At 42.3% G+C, this 22,980-nt stretch overlaps 1 protein-coding gene across 4 annotated transcripts in view; it reads right to left on the bottom strand.

Moving 5' to 3' along the window:
* The window catches only part of Usp47 (ubiquitin specific protease 47), a 433,614-nt gene that overhangs the window by 396,835 nt on the left and 13,799 nt on the right, over nt 1-22,980 (bottom strand). For all 4 annotated transcript variants that reach the window (XM_070083998.1, XM_070083999.1, XM_070083995.1 and 1 more), the window contains exon 2: nt 8,680-8,720. Coding sequence is in view for 2 of the 4 variants with exons in the window: in XM_070083995.1 (XP_069940096.1) it covers nt 8,680-8,697 (18 nt within the window). In the remaining 2 variants the exon portion in view is untranslated. The remainder of the gene's footprint in view (nt 1-8,679; nt 8,721-22,980) is intronic.

The raw sequence follows: 22,980 nt of genomic DNA, 5'->3' as shown, positions 1-22,980 counted from the left end.
TTGTCCCAGCCCAGGTCTTTTCCAGGTGGTGACCCGGCGTTCGCTCCCTGGGTGGGGTATATCGCTCATCATCTTTCTTCTGTCTTGTGCAGACGTCTTGCTATGGTCCCTCCGGATGGAGGGGGACATCATCTCTCTTGCGATGACTCCCCGGGGTGGGGAGTGTCTTCTTTAGGTGTTCAGTACAGTAGTCTTGATGAATCTGAAGCACAGGCAGCAAGACTACGGTACTGAACATCGGCTCATAGGCTGATGAATTTATTACTTCACCTTCTACCTCTAAAATCTTGTGTGTTGTACTGAGTCACTTGGTTGGCGAAGCGTCTACGGTAGTACCTCCCTGGGTGGTTACTGCCTGCTAACATACAGCCTATTCAAAAACAATAACAGCTGTTGCCTATCAAAGCAAGGTGATCAAAAAAAAAAAATATTTACCATTATTCATTCTCTAGCTGCCTTCCCAGAAATGCACGGACATCACAAAGCAAGCGATCACAAACCACATCTTCACCTGCCTTTCAAAGTTCAGGTACTGTGCTTCTTGAGAGACATTTTGAAACAAACAGAACTTCGTGGTCCCTGTCGTAGAGCTTGTTTAGCAATTAAATGTATTAGTCATGGGAAAGCGCTGAACCCGTTAGGGTTATAGCGCGTAAGGAATGTGCTTAATCATTTGAAAGCGCTAAACCCGTTAGGGTCATAGCGCGTAAAGAATGTGAAGTAATCAGGTTTGAACACAGGAAAGATCGATCAAAATCCTTGGGTGAAGAATCCTTCAACAGCATTTAGGACCTCCCCACCCCTCCCGAGGGGGGGAATTACATTTATATGACCAGCAACGAGTCAGCAAATGACCAATGAAATTGCAAAAGCTGTGCAACGTACATGTTGATTCGAAGCAAAATTATCTAAGACCTGGCAACCTTGCTATAAACCAATTATATCCTCCAAAACGCTAGAGGGAGTTCCTTCGAACATCAGTAAAGTAATTAAACAAAGCGATATTTTGAGGTATCGTACATATTTGATAATGTATTCCTTGAAACTGAACATAGTGCTTAGTAGGCGTAATTATAAAGCATCACGACAATAAAATGCAAAGAATGCAAGTGTTTGATACATGTAATTGTTAAGACAGACACACAAGCAATAACAACGACATTTTGTTCACAGGAGCTATACCAAATGGTCACCTATAATACACAATGAAAGTGATTAACAAGTGAATTATGCGAGTACTTTGCAATCCATCATTCTGATTATATATTTTATGACCAAGTTCGGGTCATAAAATGTATAATCAGAATTCAGGTCTGAATGCAGAAGTCCACGCAAATGCACACTATATCTGAGGTGCAAACAGTGAGCTATGACCAGTGCGGGTCTGTGATTATGTAAGTAAAGACAGACAACAACACGCCACAAATGTTTCGTCACGTACCTCGACCTTAACACTTTTTTTGTTGTTGTTTATTATTTGCTACGAGTGTGAGTTGTGTGGGCACAAGTTTATTATTTGCTACGAGTGTGGGCATCAACCAGATATAACCCATTCACCTGTTCCTTGGAGGCCTAGTAAACCAGATATAACCTACTCAGCTGTTCCTTGAAGGCCTAATACTTTAGTGGTGAATAAGACTTGTGCAACACTAGGGTATCTTTATTCTGAAGACGTTTCGTCAACCAGTTTCTATCAGTTCAAAAGCGGAGACAGTAGAAGACGAGGTAATCAGTTTCTCAGCCTAGATTGTGTTCGCCACAGTAGTCTTCATAAATCTGCAGCAAGGGTAGGATGATGGTGGCTTACACAGGAGTCGGATTAAGTGTAGTAGTTAAAGGCATCGTCACCGTAGGCGTGCCTTTAACTGATGCACCTCACCACTCCGATATAAGTGATAATCTTCCTACCCTTGCTTCAAGTTCATTAAGACTACTGTGGTGAACACCATCTAGGCTGAGAAAGTGATTACCTCGTCTACTACTGTCTCCAGTTTCAACACCTTCACATAACCTATGTGAATTTATAAAACGGCTGGTTGGTGAAACGTCTTCAGAATAAAGATACCCAAGCGTTGTAAATATGTTTTATTTATCAACTTGTCGGTATTGTATACCATTCATGCTACCAATGTTAAAGTGGTCACTTCTTTGGACTCGTGACAGAGCGTGGACAATGAAGATCTCTATTGTTACCAAATGGTGTAACCAAAGGTTACATGGCGAAGATACGAACTGTACTAGTGTTCCATACAGGGTGCCTTGACATCTTCACGCTCATCTGCGTCTAAAAAAAAATCAAACGTGCCATTCCGTCTTTGAGTCACGACCCGAGCATCGGCGTGAGAACCAATACCGTATAGTTCATTCTGCAAGTAGGTGAAATATTTAACGAAAACAAGCAGTTTGGACACCGAGAACGGAGCACTGTGAAGTCTTAATCAAGGTTCGAGTTTCTGGTGAGCGTAACAGCCTGAAATAATGTATTGCATGTATCCAATTACCTATTGGTATTTTCATACCCTTACTCTCGATACGTAGGCCTCCCCACTAACTATTGCCAAACGCCTCTCCAAGATCTTCAACAGCAAACTCAAGAGACACCATTGCTTCTTACCACTATAGAATGCAGATGTGATATATACAGACTTTGCAAAAGCCTTCGACAAGTGTGACCATGGCGTAATAGCGCACAAAATGAGTGCTAAAGGAATAACAGGAAAAGTTGGTCGATGGATCTATAATTTCCTCACAAACAGAACACACAGAGTAGTAGTCAACAGAGTAAAGTCCGAGGCAGGTACGGTGAAAAGCTGTTCCACAAGGCACAGTACTCGCTCCCATCTTGTTTCTCATCCTCATATCTGACATAGACAAGGATGTCAGCCACAGCACCGTGTCTTCCTTTGCAGATGACACCCGAATCTGCATGACAGTGTCTTCCATTGCAGACACTGCAAGGCTCCAGGCGGACATCAACCAAATCTTTCAGTGGGCTGCAGAAAACAATATGAAGTTCAACGATGAGAAATTTCAATTACTCAGATATGGTAAACACGAGGAAATTAAATCTTCATCAGAGTACAAAACAAATTCTGGCCACAAAATTGAGCGAAACACCAACGTCAAAGACCTGGGAGTGATCATGTCGGAGGATCTCACATTCAAGGACCATAACATTGTATCAATCGCAGCTGCTAGAAAAATGACAGGATGGATAATGAGAACCTTCAAAACTAGGGATGCCAAGCCCATGATGACACTCTTCAGGTCACTTGTTCTATCTAGGCTGGAATATTGCTGCACATTAACAGCACCTTTCAAGGCAGGTGAAATTGGTGACCTAGAAAATGTAGAGAACCTTCACGGCGCGCATAACGGAGATAAAACACCTAAATTACTGGGAGCGCTTGAGGTTCCTGAACCTGTATTCCCTGGAACGCAGGCGGGAGAGATACATGATTACATACACCTGGAAAATCCTAGAGGGACTAGTACCGAACTTGCACACGAAAATCACTCACTACGAAAGCAAAAGACTTGGCAGACAATGCAACATCCCCCCAATGAAAAGCAGGGGTGTCACTAGCAGGTTAAGAGACCATACAATAAGTGTCAGGGGCCCGAGACTGTTCAACTGCCTCCCAGCATACATAAGGGGGATTACCAATAGACCCCTGGCAGTCTTCAAGCTGGCACTGGACAAGCACCTTAAGTCGGTACCTGACCAGCCGGGCTGTGGCTCGTACGTTTGTTTGCGTGCAGCCAGCAGTAACAGCCTGGTTGATCAGGCTCTGATCCACCAGGAGGCCTGGTCACAGACCGGGCCGCGGGGGCGTTGACCCCCGAAACTCTCTCCAGGTAAACTCCAGGTATAGGCATAAACGGGCAGAAAAATTAACATTACTGAAAGGATATGCACCATGACTCATGAAATCGTAATGACACGATTGCAAACAAACCATACCACGGGCGGGAATAGAACCCGCGATCAGAGTCTCAAAACTCCTGACCGTCGCGTTAGCCACTGGACCAGCTAGCCACAATAAGATTCGTTCAACTAGGTATATTTCTACACCATAGGAAGGTTAGCACAGGCACCATTGTGACCATAAATGCAAGCTTTTACAGATGAATCTCCAGCTAGCGTAGCCGTGACGAACTCGAGCTCAAGTCCCCTCTAAGCCGTTAACATGACTCACGAAATCGTATGGTTTGTTTGCAATCGTGTCATTACGATTTCGTGAGTCATGTTAACGGCTTAGAGGGGACTTGAGCTCGAGTGCGTCACGGCCGCGCTAGCTGGAGATTCATCTGTAAAAACTTGCATTTGTGGTCACAGTGGTGCCTATGCTAACCTTCCTAATGGTGTAGAAATATACCTAGTTGGACGAATCTTATTGTGGCTAGCTGGTCCAGTGGCTAACGCGACGGTCTGGAGTTTTGAGACTGATCGCGGGTTCTATCCCCACCCGTGGTATGGTTTGATATGCACCATATCTGGAAATAATTGACAATATTTACGTAGGTGAAATATTCAGACCTTTACAAGTGCATTTCAGAGCATCAACATGCCACCAGAACCTCAAAAACGCGTGCATAATGCACCGTAATTCACACAGCCACTAGATAAACTGCGGAGGTGCACACAGTTGCCAATGATACCGACACTTAAAAATGACGCCTCGAAAGCGCACTCAGTGTGTCTAACAACTTTAATCCTAAGAATGACTTATAATTTTGCTAAACCTCTTGCCAGAAAGCTTGTTGCTCGCTTGGGAGTCGCGAAGTGACTTGAAGTATACCTCACTTGATCGTCTTGCCTCACTACTACTTACTTCTTCCTAAACTCTTCCATACCAATGTTGCATTAATGGTGTACAGTACCAATAGGATGATGAATAAGAGGTTTCTGCAACACTTAGGCATCTTTATTGCCGAAACATTTCGTCTGCACAACAGATTAAGGGACTGATCACCCATCAAGGCTGAAGGACTAATTACCTCTCCGTTTTTACTGTTTCTAGTGTTCTATATTCTACTGAAGAAGCCTGCTACGCAGGTGAAACGTCTAAACCCACAAAAAGATACCTACTGTAAATGTTGCATGCGTCTTATTCATCCCCATACCAGGTTTATAGGTCTGATTAGATAAAAGTCCACTGCATGAGCGAAACGTCAATAAATATTGCATATAATCGCATTAATCTCCCAGTGCTCTACCCATGTGAACTGATCTGCCCTAGAACGTTTTCCTCTCTTCCTAACTTTATCTCACTTCAGGCTTCCACTTATTTACTAGTTTACTTACGAACTGATAATCCAAAAAATTCTGAAACGTAATAAAATTAATTTTAATATGTAAGCGTGTGATTTATTCCAGCAGCGGTAATGTGCCTTATTTTTAATAGCTTTAATTATAAAATATCAAAGCTAAACCGCATAATTTAAACAGCAAGCTTAAAAACTGTTAAAGTTACAAGGAACTGTTGGATTTACAGAACGCTGGGCATCACAAGTCATTGGGAGTGGACACCTAATTAAAAGTACTCCGCCCACTGAACATGAAAAACATAACAGAAAAAAGTACTTTGCAACTGTTCTCACTACTCTGGTTTACCCCGAAGCGTTTACTTTGTCATGGGAGAAAGTATATACTGATAGTACGTTGTTAGTTGTAAATAGTTTACCGCAAAATCTCCCTCCACAGTCCCTCCATGGTTCGCCCTTGTGCTATTAATACACATGGAAGAACTGAAGTAATCTCTCACACTGTTAGTCCCCCCCACCCAACCACCCATATACCCTACCATGCAGACGACCGTAGGTTGATTCACTTGGCCTATCCTTGTCACTTCTCTCACTTTGCCCTTATAATATATGATGATGTAAGTACCTCAAACTTTAAAATAAATTGTTATTATCAACTGCTGTGCCAAATAACATTTTAAAAGGTATTGGGGACTGGGCTGAGGGGCGTTGACGTCACAACCTTGTCTGGATATTGCGTCATCACCTTGGTGCCAGATCAACATTAACCAACCCACTTTACTTTGTGCATTTCTAATTCTAACCACCCTCCATTTTGTGCATTTCTATCTCGCTTTGATAAATTATATGATACTGGGTTGGAAAAGGCAAAATATACAAACATAATAGACCAATGGAGTTACATGGAAACTTTAAAGCTTTCAAACACCTTCTGTCATAAAGAATAAGAGAAAATCTACAAGTGATAATGGCTTAATTCTAGTTAGTTACCATTCTGTCCTAGGCACATGTCGGTTAGACACTAGGCCTGTAGTATTTGCATGCGGTCTCTCGGTCGGTCTCGGTGGGTGGGTGGGTGGGTGTGTGTGGGGGTGTGTGTGTGTGTGTGTGTGTGTGTGTGTGTGTGTGTGTGTGTGTGTGTGTGTGTGTGTGTGTGTGTGTGTGTGTGTGTGTGTGTGTGTGTGTGTGTGTGTGTGTGTGTGTGTGTGTGCGCGCGCGCGCGCGTATTCACCTAGTTGAGGTTGAGGTTCCAGGGGTCGAGTCCTAGCTCCTGGCCCTGCCTCTTCACTGGTCGCTACTAGGTCACTCTCCTTGAACCGTGAGCTTTATCATACCTCTGCTTAAAGCTATGTATGGATCCTGCCTCCACTACTTCGCTTCCCAAACTATTCCACTTACTGACTACTCTGTGGCTGAAGAAATACTTCCTAACATCCCTATGATTCATCTGTGTCTTCAACTTCCAACTGCGTCCCTTTGTTGCTGTGTCCCATCTCTGGAACACAATTCCTCTCAGTATTTTGTATGTCGTTATCATGTCCCCCCTATCTCTCCTGTCTGCCATTGTCCTCAGGTTGATTTCCCTTAACCTCTCCTCGTAGGACATACCCCTTAGCTCTGGGACTAGTCTTGTTACAAACCTTTGCACTTTCTCTAGTTTCTTTATGTGCTTGGCAAGGTGTGGGTTCCAAACTGGTGCCGCAAACTCCAATATGGGCCTAACGTAGACGGTGTACAGGGTCCTGAGCGATTCCTTATTAAGATGTCGGAATGCTGTTCTGAGGTTTGCTAGGCGCCCATATGCTGCAGCAGTTATTTGGTCGATGTGTGCCTCAGGAGATGTGCCTGGTGTTATACTCACCCCAAGATCTTTTTCATTGAGTGAGGTTTGTAGTTTCTGGCCCCCTAGACTGTACTCCGTCTGCGATCTTCTGTGCCCTTCATCCTGTACCCTACTTGTACGTTTCATAACAATAAAAATGCTTTCAAATGAGCTGATGTAGGAAACAGCTCTTAGCTTGTCAATAAAGTTAGGAATCGTTAACCTGTAAATAGCTTGTTAATAAAGCTAGGGATCCTTAACCTAACCTTGTCAAACCCTGTGTAAAAAGAGAGAGAGAGAGAGAGAGAGGCAGAGACAGAGACAGAGAGACAGAGACAGAGAGACAGAGACAGAGAGACAGAGAGACAGAGAGACAGAGACAGAGAGACAGAGACAGAGAGACAGAGAGAGAGACAGAGAGAGAGACAGAGAGAGACAGAGAGACAGAGAGAGAGACAGAGAGAGAGACAGAGACAGAGAGAGACAGAGAGAGAGACAGAGAGAGAGAATGAATCATGCATGCATGTGCACATTAAAAATCTCATTAAATATCCAACAACTGTACTACGATAAGAAGATAAGACAAGATTTCATTCAAATTTTTAACCCCGGAGGGTTAGCCACCCAGGATAACCCAAGAAAGTCAGTGCGTCATCGAGGACTGTAACTTATTTCCATTGGGGTCCTTAATCTTGTCCCCCAGGATGCGACCCACACCAGTCGACTAACACCCAGGTACCTATTTGCTGCAAGGTGAACAGGACAACAGGCGTAAGGAAACGTGTCGAAATGAACCATACCACGGGCGGGATTTGAACCCGCGGTCAGTCTCAAAATTCTAGACTGTCGTGTTAGCCACTGGACCAGCTAGCCACAATAAGATTCGTCCAACTAGGTATATTTCTACACCATAGGAAGGTTAGCATAGGCACCAGTGACCACAAATGTAAGTTTTTACAGACGAATCTCCAGCTAGCGTGGCTGTGACGAACTCTAGCTCATGTCCCCTCACTGCCGTCAACATAGGCACAGTGGTGCCTATGCTAACCTTCCTATGGTGTAGAAATATACCTAGTTGGACAAATCTTTTTGTGGCTAGCTGGTCCAGTGGCTAACGTGACGGTCTGGAGTTTTGAGACTCTCTGACCGCGGGTTCAAATCCCGCCCGTGGTATGGTTTGTTTGCAATCATGTCATTACGATTTCGTGAGTCGTGTCGAAATGTTTCCACCCGCCGGGAATCGAACCCGGGCCCTCCGTGTGTGAAGAGGGATCTTTAGCCACCAGGCCACCGGATCACTGCAAATGGCCTATTGGCCCATACTGGGCAGGTCCTTCTCAAATCCAACCCACTAACAAAAAATTTGCCCAACCCACTTCCAATACTACTCAGGCAATAAGCTTTGATAACCCTGCACAAGTTTCAGACACACCAGTACTCTATATTCAAGTATTCAACACAAGTGGCTTTCTTGTCCCCTTTCTTGTGGGAAGTCCCCCATTATTGTGACTAACTGCACATTTAGAAAATGTACAGGTGGAAATGTAACCCTGCAAACATATAAAACCTGTCAGAGATATAGTACTCACTTCTGCCTGAGAGGGCATTAGCCAGAGATATGTTCAGGACTCTGTAAAAAAAAGAAACAAGTATGGGATATAATATTCAGTGTGACAAAATTAAATAACTGTAATCTAATAAATATTTAATTCTATTGTCACCATAAGTGAGAAACCAAATATCAGTACTTAGATTTAGAAATGACAAAATGTAACCATCATGTGACTCCATCTATGACTAATTCATTACTGTACATTTAACATGTATACTTCTCAGAATCATAATTTACATTAGTGAAGTAACTTTGAATGCATCTGTGATACCTAGTTTCACAAGGTTTCCTCCATAAGAAATACCTTGCATAATGATACAGTATAGTAAATTTTTCTAATTACAGTGGTCCCCCGAGTTTCGTGATTAATCCGTTCCAGAGTCTGCCAAATGTTGAAATTGCCAAATGGTGAAACCATTTTCCCCATAAGAAATAATGGAAATAAAATTAATCCGTTCCAAACACCCAAAAACATTAAAATAATTTTTTTTTCAAATTAATTAAAGATTTACATACTGAAAACAATGAGAAATCAAGTACACACATACATAAATTAATAACAACATTATGCTTACCTTTACTAAGACTTCTGGGTGGATGGAAGACGGGAGGAGGGGATAGGAGGGTGTACACTATTGTTTGGAAGGAGAATCTTCGGGTACCAAATACTTATCTGGGGTTACTTCCCTTTGTTTTTTAAAGACACTGGGAACAGCTTTAGAGTCACTGGGCCCTTGTCGCACAAAATATCCGTCCAGAGAGCTCTGTTTCTGGTGTTTCTTTAAGATTTGTCTGAAGTGGGACACAATACTGTCATTGTACATGTTGCCAATACGGCCTGCAACAGCTTTGTTAGGGTGAAGTTCATCCATAAATGTTTGCACAAATGTCCTTAATCTTTGAAGAAGGCACGTTCCTCCATCTCTCTCTCTCCTCCTCTGCAGTAATTTCCTGAGCTGTGATCTGCTGTTGCAGATGAAGCTCTTGCAGCTCTTCAGTGGTTAGCTCTTCCCTGTGGTCCTCCACCAACTCTTCCACACCCTCGCCACTCACCTCCAACCCCAGGGACTTCCCCAATGTCACAATAGATTCCACAACTGGCATAGGCTCCTTAGGGTCAGCCCCAAACCCTTCAAAATCCCTCTCTTGTACACATTCTGGCCACAATTTTCTCCAAGCAGAATTCAAAGTTCTGCAAGTCACTCCTTCCCAAGCTTTACCTATAAAGTTTATGCATGCGAGGATATTGAAGTGATCTTTCCAGAACTCTCTTAGGGTCAATTCAGTTTCTGAGGTCACTTCAAAGCACTTTTGAAACACTGCTTTGGTGTACAGTTTTTTGAAGTTTGAAATGGCCTGCTGGTCCATGGGCTGGATGAGAGTTGTATTAGGGGACAAGAACTTCACCATGATGAAACTAAACACCTCCACTATTTGCTCTTCCAAGTCTGGAGGATGAGCAGGAGCATTGTCCATTACCAGGAGGCACTCGAGTGGCAAAATATTTTCCAGGAGTTATTTCTTCACACTGGGGCCAAACACTTCATTAAACCAGTCTAGGAAGATTCCCCTTGTGACCCATGCCTTATTGTTAGCCTTCCACATCACACACAAATTACCCTTGGTGACACTTTTTCTTGAACACTGGGATTTTCAGAGTGATACACCAGTAAAGGCTTCACTTTGCAATCCCACTAGCATTACTACAAAGCATGAGAGTAAGCCTATCCTTCATAGGTTTGTGTGCTGGGAGTGCTGTTTCCTCCTACGTAATCTAAGTCCTCTTCGGCATTTTCTTCCAAAAGAGGCCTGTTTTGTCACATTTAAACACTTGTTGGGGTTTGAATTCTCCCGTGTCTATGCACTCCTTAAACTCCTGTACAAATTTCTCAGCTGCTTTTTTGTCAGAACTGGCAGCCTCACCATGCCTTATCACAGTGTGAATGCCACTACACTTCTTAAATCTCTCAAACCAACCTTTGCTGGCCTTAAAATCACAAGCATCACCACTCGTTGCAGGCATTTTCTACACGAGCTCGTCATGCAACTGCCTTGCCTTTTCACATATTATCAACTGCATAATACTATCTCCTGCTAACTGTTTTTGGGTACTCCACACCAACAATAACCTTTCCACTTCTTCGAGGATTTGCGATCTCTTTTTTGTCAGCATATCTACCCCTTTTGCAACAACAGCACACTTTATTTCCTTTCCCTTCACCATGATTGAAGTGATGGTTGAATGGGGTTTGCCATACATCCTGGCAAGTTCTGTAACACGCACTCTATCATATTTTTCAATGATTTCCTTCTTGAATTCGATCGTGTTCCTCGCTTTCTATACCAAAGGGCTTGCACTAGTTTTCCTTGGGCCCATGGTGACTTATTTAGCACTTTCAAGCACAAAAAACAATGGATTATTATGAAATGTATTGTATGAACCCGTGGGGTGATGGTCACGTGCTGGTAAACAATGGCACACTGAGTGTGAATGGTGCAGGAGACTGGCTTTGTGCGAGCGGTGACAGGCACCGGACGATCGCTGAATCATGAGTCCAATCACGAACCGCGAAGCTAAATTTTGCCAAAAAAACTTGCCGAAAGTCGGATTTCACGAAAGTCAATGCCGACAAAACTCGGGGGTCCACTGTACACGAAAGCTTAAAACAAAGTAAAGTTAATAAGGTTATTAATTCCTACAAGTTGCATACAGTAGTTTATAATATTGCATAAATGCTGTGTTATAGTATTTCAAAAATTCCTTAAATACCACTAGAGTACAGAATTATTAAAATACTGCTCATTATAGACAGTAACATGGTGTCACTTCAAGGAAACCTATTTACTTCCACTAACTCCTAAGACTACACTTCCCATTTTTTTGCCGTCATAATTATAATTCTATCTACAGGAGGGACCTGCTTATCCAGGTTAGGTTAGGTTCTGGGCTACTGCTGTAAAGCAAAAATTGCTGTAATTAATCCGTTCCAGGAAGTGTGACTATTTTTGAAATTGACGATTTTCAAAACCAATTTCCCCATAAGAAATAATGTAAATACAATTAATCCGTTCCAGACACCCATAAGTATTAAAAAAAATTTTTTTTTTACATGAAATATAGATGTAGTACACAACACAATGCGACATGATGAATGAAACGTTAGACTGTATGGAAGACTGGAGGAGGGGAGAGATTGGATTATTTACTATTTGGAAGGGGAATCTCTTTCCATCAACACCTCAGGTACCAAGTCCTTTCCTAGGGTTACTTCTCTTCTCTGTTTCTTATGCCACCAGGACCAGCTTGAGAGTCACTGGAGCCCTGGCTCGCAAAAAAATTGTCCAGAGAGCTCTGTTTCTGGAGTCTCTTTAAAACTTCCCTAAAATGAACCAACACTGTACAAGTTGCCGATATGACTTGCAACAGCCTTGTCAGGGTGACATTTCTCCATAAATCTTTCCATTCTACCCCACATTTCAAAAATCTCCTTCATTTCTGAAGAAGGTAACTTCTTCCATCTCTCTTCCTCCTCCTCTGCAGCAATATTCTGAGCTGCGGTCTGTTGCTGTTCCAGCTGAAGCTCTTGCCGCTCCTCAGTGGTTAGCTCTTTGCTGTGGTCCTCCACCAACTCTTCTACATCCTCCAAACTCACATCCAACCCCATGGAACTCCCCAATACCACAACAGATTCCAACAACTGCCATAGGCTCGTCAGGGTCAGCCCCAAACCCTTCAAAATCCCTCTTGTGGACACAATCTGGCCACAATTTTCTCCAAGCAGAGTTCAAAGTCCTGGTAGTCACTCCCTCCCAAGCCTTACCTATAAGGCTTATGCAATGGAGGATACTGAAGTGTTCTTTCCAAAACTCTCTTAGGGTCAAGTGAGTGCCTGAGGTCACATTAAAGCACCCTTGAAACATTGCTTTGGTGTTGAGTTTTTTAAAGTTTGAAATGATCTGCTGGTCCATGGGCTGGAGGAGAGGAATGGTATTAGGGGACAAGAACTTTACTGTGATGAACCCATACTCCTCCAGAATTAGGTCATCCAAGTTTGGAGGATGAGCAGGTGCACTGGCCATTAGCAGGAGGCACTTGAGAACCAATTTCTTTTCCAGGAGGTAATTCTTCACACTGGGGCCAAACATTCATTGAACCACTCGACGAAAATTTCCCTTGTGACCCATGCCTTATTATTAGCTTTCCAAAATACACACAATTTACTCTTCATAACATTGCTTTTCTTGAATGCTCTGGGATTTTCAGAATGGTACACTAGTAATGGCTTCACTTTGAAATCCCCACTAGCATTACTACAAAACATGAGTGTCAGCCTGTCTTTCATAGGCTTGTGTCCTGGCAGTCCCTTTTCCTCCTGAGTAATGTAGGTCCTCTTTGGCATTTTCTTCCAAAAGAGGCCTGTTTCGTCACAACTGAACACTTGTTGTGGTTTTAATTGTTCAATCTGTATGTACTCCTTGAATTCACTTACAAATTTTGTAGCTGCAATTTTGTCTGAACTGGCAGCCTCGCCATGCCTTATCACACTGTGTATGCCTCTACGGTTTTTAAATCTCTCAAACCAGACTTTGCTGGCCTTAAATTCACAGATATCAGTACTCGTTGCAGGCAACTTCTTTACCAGATCGTCATGCAACTGCCTAGCCTTTTCACAAATAAGGGACTGCTTAATTGTTTCTCGTTTATCCACACCAATAATAACTTCTCAACATCTTCGAGTACTGGCGATCTCATTTTTGTCAGCATATTTATCCCCTTTGCAACAACAGCTTCCTTGATTTCCTTTTTCTTGGCCATGATGGAAGCTATGGTTGTATGGGGTTTCTTATACATCCTGGCCAGTTCGACCATATGTATGCCACTTTCATATTGTTCAATGATGTTTTTCTTGAATTCAATTGTATTTCTCACCTTTACCAAAGGCCTGGCACTAGGAGCTTTCTTTGGAGCCATGGTAGATTATTTAGCAGTTGTAAGCACTAAAATGAATGAAATATTATGAAATATTTCGTATGAACAAGTGAGGGGACCGTCACTCACTGGTAAACAATGCCACACTGGCTGGGAAGGGAGTGCGAGGCGGCTCAGAGAGCAGCGAGTACGCGTCTGGGACGAACGACTATTTGCGAGTCAAACGACGATTCGCGAGTCAATGTTCTGATGAAAGTAACGTTACGGTTTTCGAAAATTCCGACTTTCGAGCCTTACGATTATCGAGGGTCAAGTGTATAGTGAAACACTGACTTTTTTCACTTTCAAATGCAAAGATAAGCCTGATAACATGTTTAGATTATCATATCTTAAGTGAGCAATAGAGCTAGGCCTAAAAAATGCATATACAGTACACACATTACTTATCTTAAAATATTTTCGTCCTTAGTTCATAGCGAGTGGTGAATATATTTATCGTAGGAAGTCTGAATAAGTGAGGAATGGGTATAATTGAAATCTGCTGCATTAGTGAAGTGCCATAAAGCAAAGCACAGTAAAGTGAGGTCCACCTGTATCTTGGAGAATAGTAATACTGTACTATTTTACTATACAATAGGGAATGTATTTTTTTTTTATTTCCTGTAAAAATTAATGTACACTACAAGATTTCAGTCTGCATAAAATTAAAGCCTACAATTCCTGCTAATATACGAAGGAGAGAGATTTTCCCACTATTATATATGAATACTGTACAGTCATTTGAAAGAAGGATTTAGTATATGGTATTGCAGATGTACTAAAACTAATTACCCAGATTTCTTTTATGACAATTACATTACTCATGTCTTACAGAGTCATTCACATACATGAGAAGAGTGTACAGTATGGAGCATAAGTAGGAAGCTCATTTTTAAACGTAGCCAAAGATGCGGTGCATGAAAAGTGAAATTCACCGTACTATGCAAAAAAAAAAAAAAAAAAAAAAAAAAAAAAAAAAAAAAAAAAAAAAAAAAAAAATTAGAAATTGGGCTGCTCAAATGGAAATTAAAAAATATAATAAACTGTTTGAACAGGTTCATTCAAAATATGTATATTTTGACTATTCAGTTACAACTGCCTAAGACAAATGAAACAAATTGCTTAAATTGAAAAACATGAGGAAATTTTATGCAAAATTTGACAATTCTTTTGTCTGACAAGTTGCAAAAATGTTGGCTGAATATCTGACATCAATGTACAGTACCTCTCAGCTCTGCCTCTAAACTGACAACAATTTGAGATCTGTCAGGAAAAAGTTTTGTTACATTTTATTAGAGCCAAAATACAGCAAACTCAAATTTGACACTTTCATGGCCAATTTGTCATTTGTGGTGATTAGCAACAGGGTTGTGCACCCTGGCTACAGTACAGTAAAATGAAAAATATCTTAACACACACATTGGTAATGTTTTAAATTAAACCTTAAAAGATATGGGGAGAAGTATTTTTTAAATATTTTTTTTTGCTCTAAGAAAAAGTGAGCATTCTAGGATACCTGGCCAGTGCCAAAAATGTGTGTGCCAGCTATCACTGGTGTCACTGGAGCTCTTGGCTACCAACACTCGACAATCCTCAGTACCAAGTAATGTTTGTAAATGCCATATTAAATCCTTATTGTTGTTTAGTTAAGCTACTGCTATTACTATATAAATACAGTATGTGTACATCAAATACGTCAATATACGTATATACAATAAATAGACAATTTACCTACTCTTTAAACAATTTTAAAATACTTTGATTTCTTTATGTAATTATACATGCTGTAGTTCATATTGTATTGTACTATGCATGAAATATGCTCTGAATGATATGGGCTTTGCATTAGTACTATGCTCGGATTTTAATGGTTTCCATACATAAATACTCAACATGAACCATATTTCCTATGTCAAATTGTTCTTGATATTGGTCATCAAATATGTGATACTGTACTTATCATAATTCACTGATCACTGTATACTTTACCCATGTATTGTATAAAATATAGTAAAGGTTTATAGTCTGATTTGCTAATATCGAACTTAACAGCACAATTAATAATGTGTACACTTCATTGTGTAACAAGTCATTCAAAAAATTTTCTTTTGTTTGCATTTACTGAAGTTCCTCACTTTCATGGAAAAGGAAGACATCCACCACTTCATTCAAAACTGCATTTAACACACTGATATACTATTTCTTCACCACTTTCTCATCGTCCACTTTTTACACGTGACCACAACGTAATATACTATCCTCAATACTGAGCCACAAACATTTCACGCTCCATATCTCTAGTTCATTTTGTTAAGTGGATGGGCCAGTATGATAACAACACTGACACCTTCAACCTTTAATACTGAACCAGAATGATCAATACTTAATAACATAAAATCAGAGCTTCTAATAATAATATTTCTTAAGAAATCCATTAGTTCAATATCTACTCTTCATTACAACCTATGACAGTAACTGTGCAGATTAATTACTATGACAATTAAAAGCATCATTTCCTATTTTATAAGGGCTACTGTATTCTGTTAAAATAAATATCATGAACATTACAGAATTTGTATACTGTCACTCATGACAGTGGATGAGGATATAAGTGATACACACCACATGTCTAAGAAGTAAAGATTGCATAGGGTACAGAGAAATGGTAAGGAAAAGGGTAGTGGTGGCCATCTCTCAGCAGTTACATACAGTATACAGTACTGTACAAATTTGATGACCAACACTGAACAGTAAATACTGACAAATAAGAAAATACACACCAGAACTGGTAGTGTGATATAATATAAAAAAACAACAGAACTGGAAAAAATCTGAAATAGCATCAGCTAAGAAAATTATATACTGTAAATGTCTTTGTGTTTGATTGATAAAAAAAAAAAAAGGAGATATAACTGCATATAAAACCATAAAAGAAACTGAGAAGGAATCTATTAACACCATTAACAGAGGGGAAGGGGGAGGGGAAGGAAATCTATGATAAATTTAACATTGATGATGTGATTAAGCAAGCTTAGCTCTGCTCCTTTAACTACAAAGAGGCAATAACACTCTTGGCTAGCCAGGTCTACCACAGCAGTGGTGTCACTATTACCCAATATAAGCTGATGCCCAGAAGAGATTATAAACAGCAAGTGTGCACCTCTGGAGCAAGAACTGAGACAAGAAGCTTAACCGCTTCATAAAAAGAAAAACATCTTCAAAGTGGTGCATTATAAGAGTATCTAAAATAAGAGAACACTAGCACAAGAACATTATACGAGATACCGGAGACACTATCTATCATCATCTGACCTTTACACTATAAAGATCCATAAAAGGAGTTCCAAGTGATTAAACCTAGAATTAAATCCCTTAAGAGCACTGTACTTTACAGTCTAATCAAGGTTAAGAACATACTGGTTGTGGGTGACTCACAGGTAAGATATATGGACCGTGCTTTCTGTAACAGAGATAAGAATGTTAGACAGTGTGCGCGTGCTTCTCAGGAGCTGGTGTTAATGGCATATTCAACAGGTTTAATAACATTATGTCAGGCAATGGGAACAAGCCCATCATCTGTCTTAGTGCTGGCGGAAATTATACTGGGAAGGGCAGGAGACGAGCTGCTGGATAAGTACAAGTCAGTACAGTAATTAGGTCTAAGGGAGGGGTCCCAATCACATGTAGCACCTTTCCTAGACAGGGAGTGGGCAATGAATGGATGTCTAGGGCAACTCGTGTAAATTGGTGGCTAGACAGGTACTGCAAGGAATTTGCAATTCCATTCACTGATAACTCAGGCAAATTTTATGGCAAAAGTGATATGTATGCAAGGGATGGAGTACATCTCGCAGGGGCCGGAGTGGTTGCATTAGCCAACTTGACTGAGGGGGGCCATTGCTGACTTGTCTAGGACTTTAAACTGATAGATTATAGAGGTATGGGTGTGTGTGTGGGAAACACTGGAGCTACAGTACAAGGGTTGAAAACAACAGATATTACCAGGATACCTCAAGGATATGTTTAATAGACAATATTCAAAATAAAGTTGCTAGTAAAGGCAAAGCATCTGATCAACAAACAGAGAGACAGTAGAGCACAGAGAGTGACTAGCTCCCTTGAGGTTTACTATACTAATAGTATAGTAAACTATTACTTCTGTTATTTTGTCATAAAACTCCAGAAGGTTTGTGACACATTATTTGCCTTCCATGAATCCGTGCTGGTTGTCATTTATAATCTTGTTCCTTTCCAGGTGCTCCACCACTCTCCTACTGATAATCTTCTTCATGACTTTGCATTCTATACACGTCAGTGACATGTCTTTAGTTTAGGGCCTCGTTTCTGTCTCCTTTCTTAAAAATGGGGACTACATTTGATGTCTTCCATACCTCAGGTAGTTGCCCAGTTTCAAGGGATGTGTTGTAGATTGTGGTTAGTGGCACACACAGCATCTCTACTCCTTCTCTAAGGACCCACGGGGTGATGTCCAGTCCCATCGCCTTTGAGGTATCAACGTCACTTAGCAGCTTCTGCACCTCATCCTCAATTGTGTGCATGTCATCCAACACTTGTTGGTACATATCCTGTTGGTATTCCCCTCTGTGCTGTCTTCCCAGAGCCATTCCTATCTCTACTGTAAATACTTCCTTGAATCTCATGTTGAGCTCCTCACATACCTCTTGATCATTTCTTGTGAGTTCCCCACCTTCTTTCCTCAGCCTGATCACCTGGTCTTTGACTGTTGTCTTCCTCCTAATGTGGCTATACACCAGTTTCGGATCAGACTTGACTTTCGATGCAATGTTGTTTTCATACTATCGCTGGGCCTCCCTCCTAATCTGTGCATACTCGTTTCTGGCTCTTTGACTAATCTCTTTATTTTCCTGGGTTCTCTGCCTCCCGTACTTTTTCCATTCTCTAGTGCACTTAGTTTTGCCTCCCTACACCTACGGGTAAACCAGGGGCTTGTTCTGGTCTTCCCATTATTTCTGTTGCCCTTGGGAACAACCCTTTCCTCTGCCTCCTTGCATTTTGTTGTTATGTATTCCATCATTTCATTTACTGATTTTCCTACCAAATTCTCTGTACCACTGAGCCTCCTGCAGGAAGTTCCTCATACTTGTAGAGTCCACCCTTTTATAGGTTGGCCTTTCCCATTCAACTCCTGTTACCCTCTCCACTTGTAGATCTATGTATTCAAAGCACAGAACCATGTGATCACTAGTTCCAAAGGGTCTCTCATGTGTGATGCCCTTAATGTCTGAACTGCTTAAGGTGAACACAAGGTACAGTCTTGCTGGCTCATCTTCCCCTCTCTCTTTGGTGGTGTCCTTAACATGTTGATGCACGAAGTTTTCCAGTACCACATCCATCATCTTGGCCCTCCATGTTTTGGGACCCCCATGGGGCTCCAGGTTTTCCCAGTCAATCTCCTTGTGATTGAAATCACCCATAACTAGTAACTCTGCTCCCCCTATGTGAGCTCTTCTGGCCACCTCGGCTAGTTTGTCGACCATTGCTCTGTTGCTCTCGTCGTATTCTTCTCTTGGCCTCCTGCAGTTCTGTGGCAGGTTGTACATTACTGCAATTACCACCTTATGGCCCTCAGACTGGATTGCTCCTAATAAGTAGTCCCTTTTGCCCATACTATCCATTCCTTCAATTTCCTCAAATCCCCACCTGTTTTTAATGAGCAGTGCAACTCCTCCTCCCCCTCTCCTCCTATCTTTCCTGAGGATTTGATATCCAGGTGGAAAGATTGCATCTGTTATCCTGGTGAATTTTGTTTCTGTGATTGCTATTATGTCTGGGGGCGTCTCCTCGATTCTTTCATGCCACTCCTCACACTTATTTGTTATTCCATCTGCATTTGTATACCACACCTTCAACTTCTTTTCTAAAACTGTGGTCTGGGGTGTACATTGGGGTTGGGGAAGTGGGAGACCTGATAAGGAACTATGGGTGGTTGCTGTGGGGGTGGAGTTTGTAGTGAAGTGGGTGGGGGCACTGGATATGGCATGTGTGTTTTGGGGTAGAATGTTTGGTTGCATTGAGGTTGTCCTGGTTGGGGGGCTTCTGTAGGTGGTTGTAAGGGAGGCTGTATTTGATCTTCCTCCTGAGTCTGGGTTCTCCTGTCCATCTCCATCTTCACCTCTCTTTCCTCCTTTCATCTTTGTACCATCTCCCTCAGTTTCTGCCTTTCTTTTTGTGTTATGTCGAGGTGGGTGCATATGTATGTATACGTATGTATGTATATGTGTGTGTGTGTGTGTGTGTGTGTGTGTGTGTGTGTGTGTGTGTGTGTGTGTGTGTGTGTGTGTGTGTGTGTGTACACTCACCTAGTTGTGGTTGCAGGGGTCGATTCATAGCTCCTGGCCCCTCCTCTTCACTGGTCACTACTAGGTCACTCTCCCTGAACCATGAGCTCTATCATACCTCTGCTTAAAGCTATGTATGGATCCTGCCTCCACTACATCGCTTCCCAAACTATTCCACTTCCTGACTACTCTGTGGCTGAAGAAATACTTCCCAACATCCCTGTGATTCTTTTGCGTCTTCAACTTTCAACTGTGTCCCCTTGTTGCTGTGTTCCATCTCTGGAACATCTTTGTCCACCTTGTCAATTCCTCTCAGTATTTTGTATGTCATTATCATGTCCCCCCATCTCTCCTGTCCTCCAGTGTTGTCAGGTCGATTTCCCTTAACCTCTCATAAGACATACCCCTTATCTCTGGGACTAGTCTTGTTACAAACCTTTGCACTTTCTCTAGTTTCTTTACGTGCTTGGCTAGATGTGGGTTCCAAACTGGTGCCGCATACTCCAATATGGGCCTAACATACACGGTGTACAGGGTCCTGAACGATTCCTTATTAAGATGTCGGAATGCTGTACTGAGGTTTGCTAGGTGCCCATATGCTGCAGCAGTTATTTGGTTGATGTGCGCTTCAGATGTTCCTGGTGTTATATTCACCCCAAGATCTTTTTCCTTGAGTGAGGTTTGCAGTCTCTGGCCCCCTAGACTGAACTCCGTCTGCGGTCTTCTTTGCCCTTCCCCAATCTTCATGACTTTGCACTTGGTGAGGTTGAACTCCAGGAGCCAATTGCTGGACCAGGTCTACAGCCTGTCCAGATCCCTTTGTAGTTCTGCCTGGTCTTCGATCGAATGAATTCTTCTCATCAATTTCACGTCATCTGCAAACAGGGACACTTCGGCGTCTATTCCTTCCGTCATGTCGTTCGCAAATACCAGAAACAGCTCTGGTCCCAGGACTGACCCCTGTGCGACCCCGCTGGTCACTGGCGCCCACTCTGACACCTCGCCACGTACCATGACTCGCTGCTGTCTTCCTGAAAAGTATTCCCTGATCCATTGTAGTGCCTTCCCTGTTATCCCTGCTTGGTCCTCCAGTTTTTGCACTAATCTCGTGTGGAACTGTGTCAAACGCCTTCTTGCAGCCCAAGAAAATGCAATCCACCCACCCCTCTCTCTCTTATCTTACTGCTGTCACCATGTCATAGAACTCCAGTAGGTTTGTGACACAGGATTTCCCATCCCTAAAACCATGTTGACTGCTGTTGATGAGATCATTCCTTTCTAGGTGTTCCACCACTCTTTTCCTGATAATCTTCTCCATGACTTTGCATACTATACATGTCAGTGACACAGGTCTGTAGTTTAGTGCTTCATGTCTGTCTCCTTTTTTAAAGATTGGGACTACATTTGCTGTCTTCCATGCCTCAGGCAATCTCCTTGTTTCGATAGATGTATTGAATAATGTTGTTAGGGGTACGCTTAGCGCCTCTGCTCCCTCTCTCAGGACCCATAGAGAGATGTTATCCAGCCCCATTGCCTTTGAGGTATCTAGCTCACTCAGAAGCCTCTTCACTTCTTCCTCGGTTGTGTGTACTCTGTCCAGCACTTGGTGGTGTACCCCACCTCTCTGTCTTTCTGGAGCCCCTTCTGTCTCCTCTGTGAACACTTCCTTGAATCTCTTGAGTTCCTCTCATACTTCACGGTCATTTCTTGTTGTCTCTCCTCCTTCCTTCCTTAGCCTGATTACTTGGTCCTTGACTGTTGTTTTCCTCCTGATGTGGCTGTATAAGAGCTTCAGGTCAGATTTGGCTTTCGCTGCTATGTCGTTTTCATATTGTCGTTGGGTCTACCTTCTTATCTGTGCATATTCATTTCTGGCTCTATGGCTGCTCTCCTTATTCTCCTGGGTCCTTTGCCTTCTAAACTTCTTCCATTCCCTAGCACACTTGGTTTTTGCCTCCCTGCACCTTCGGGTGAACCATGGGCTCATCCTGGCTTTTTCATTATTCCTGTTACCCTTGGGTACAAACCTCTCCTCAGCCTCCTTGCACATTATTGTTACATATTCCATCATCACATTAACTGGCTTCCCTGCCAGTTCTCTGTCCCACTGAACCCCATTCAGGAAGTTCCTCATTCCCATGTAGTTCCCTTTCTTGTAGATTGGCTTCATTCGCCCTGGCCTTCCTTCGAAGCTTAAAACCACATGATCGCTGGCCCCAAGGGGTCTTTCATATGTGATGTCCTCAATATCTGCACCACTCAAGGTGAATACTAGGTCCAGTCTTGCTGGTTCATCCTCTCCTCTCCTCTCTCTCTCTCTCTCTCTCTCTCTCTCTCTCTCTCTTTTGTAGTGTCCCTTACGTGTTGGTACATGACGTTTTCCAGTACCACCTCCATCATCTTAGCCCTCCATGTATCTTGGCCCCCATGTGGCTCCAAGTTCTCCCAATTGACTTCCTTGTGGTTAAAGTCACCCATGATCAGGAGCTTTGCCCTGCATGCATGAGCTCTTTTGGCCACTGCAGCCAGTGTGTCAACCATCGCTCTATTACTTTCATCATACTCTTGCCTTGGCCTCCTGCTGTTCTGAGGTGGGTTATACATCACTGCAATTACCATTTTGGGACGTCCAGAGTGAAGCGTTCCCACTATGTAATCACTTGCTTCTCTGCTGTCTCCTCTCTCAAGCTCATCAAAATTTCATCGGTTTTTGATCAGCAGTGCCACTCCTCCATCCTCCCTGTTCCCTCCATCTTTCCTCAGGATCTAGTATCCCGTTGGAAAAACGGCATCTGTTATCATACGTGTAAGCTTGGTTTCTGTGAGAGCTATGATGTCCGTTGATGCCTATTTGACTCTTTTGTGCCACTCCTCCCACTTATTTGTTATTCCATCAGCGTTTGTGTACCATACCTTCAGTGTGTATGTGTGTGTGTGTCTGTTAGTTACCATTTTGTCCTAGGCACATGTCGATTAGACACTAGGCCTG

Source organism: Cherax quadricarinatus, chromosome 11 (assembly GCF_038502225.1).
Source record: "Cherax quadricarinatus isolate ZL_2023a chromosome 11, ASM3850222v1, whole genome shotgun sequence".
Classification (NCBI taxonomy): Eukaryota; Metazoa; Arthropoda; class Malacostraca; order Decapoda; family Parastacidae; genus Cherax; species Cherax quadricarinatus.
The sequence above is the reverse complement of the archived record's forward strand: the minus strand, read 5'-3'. Positions and strand labels throughout refer to the sequence as shown.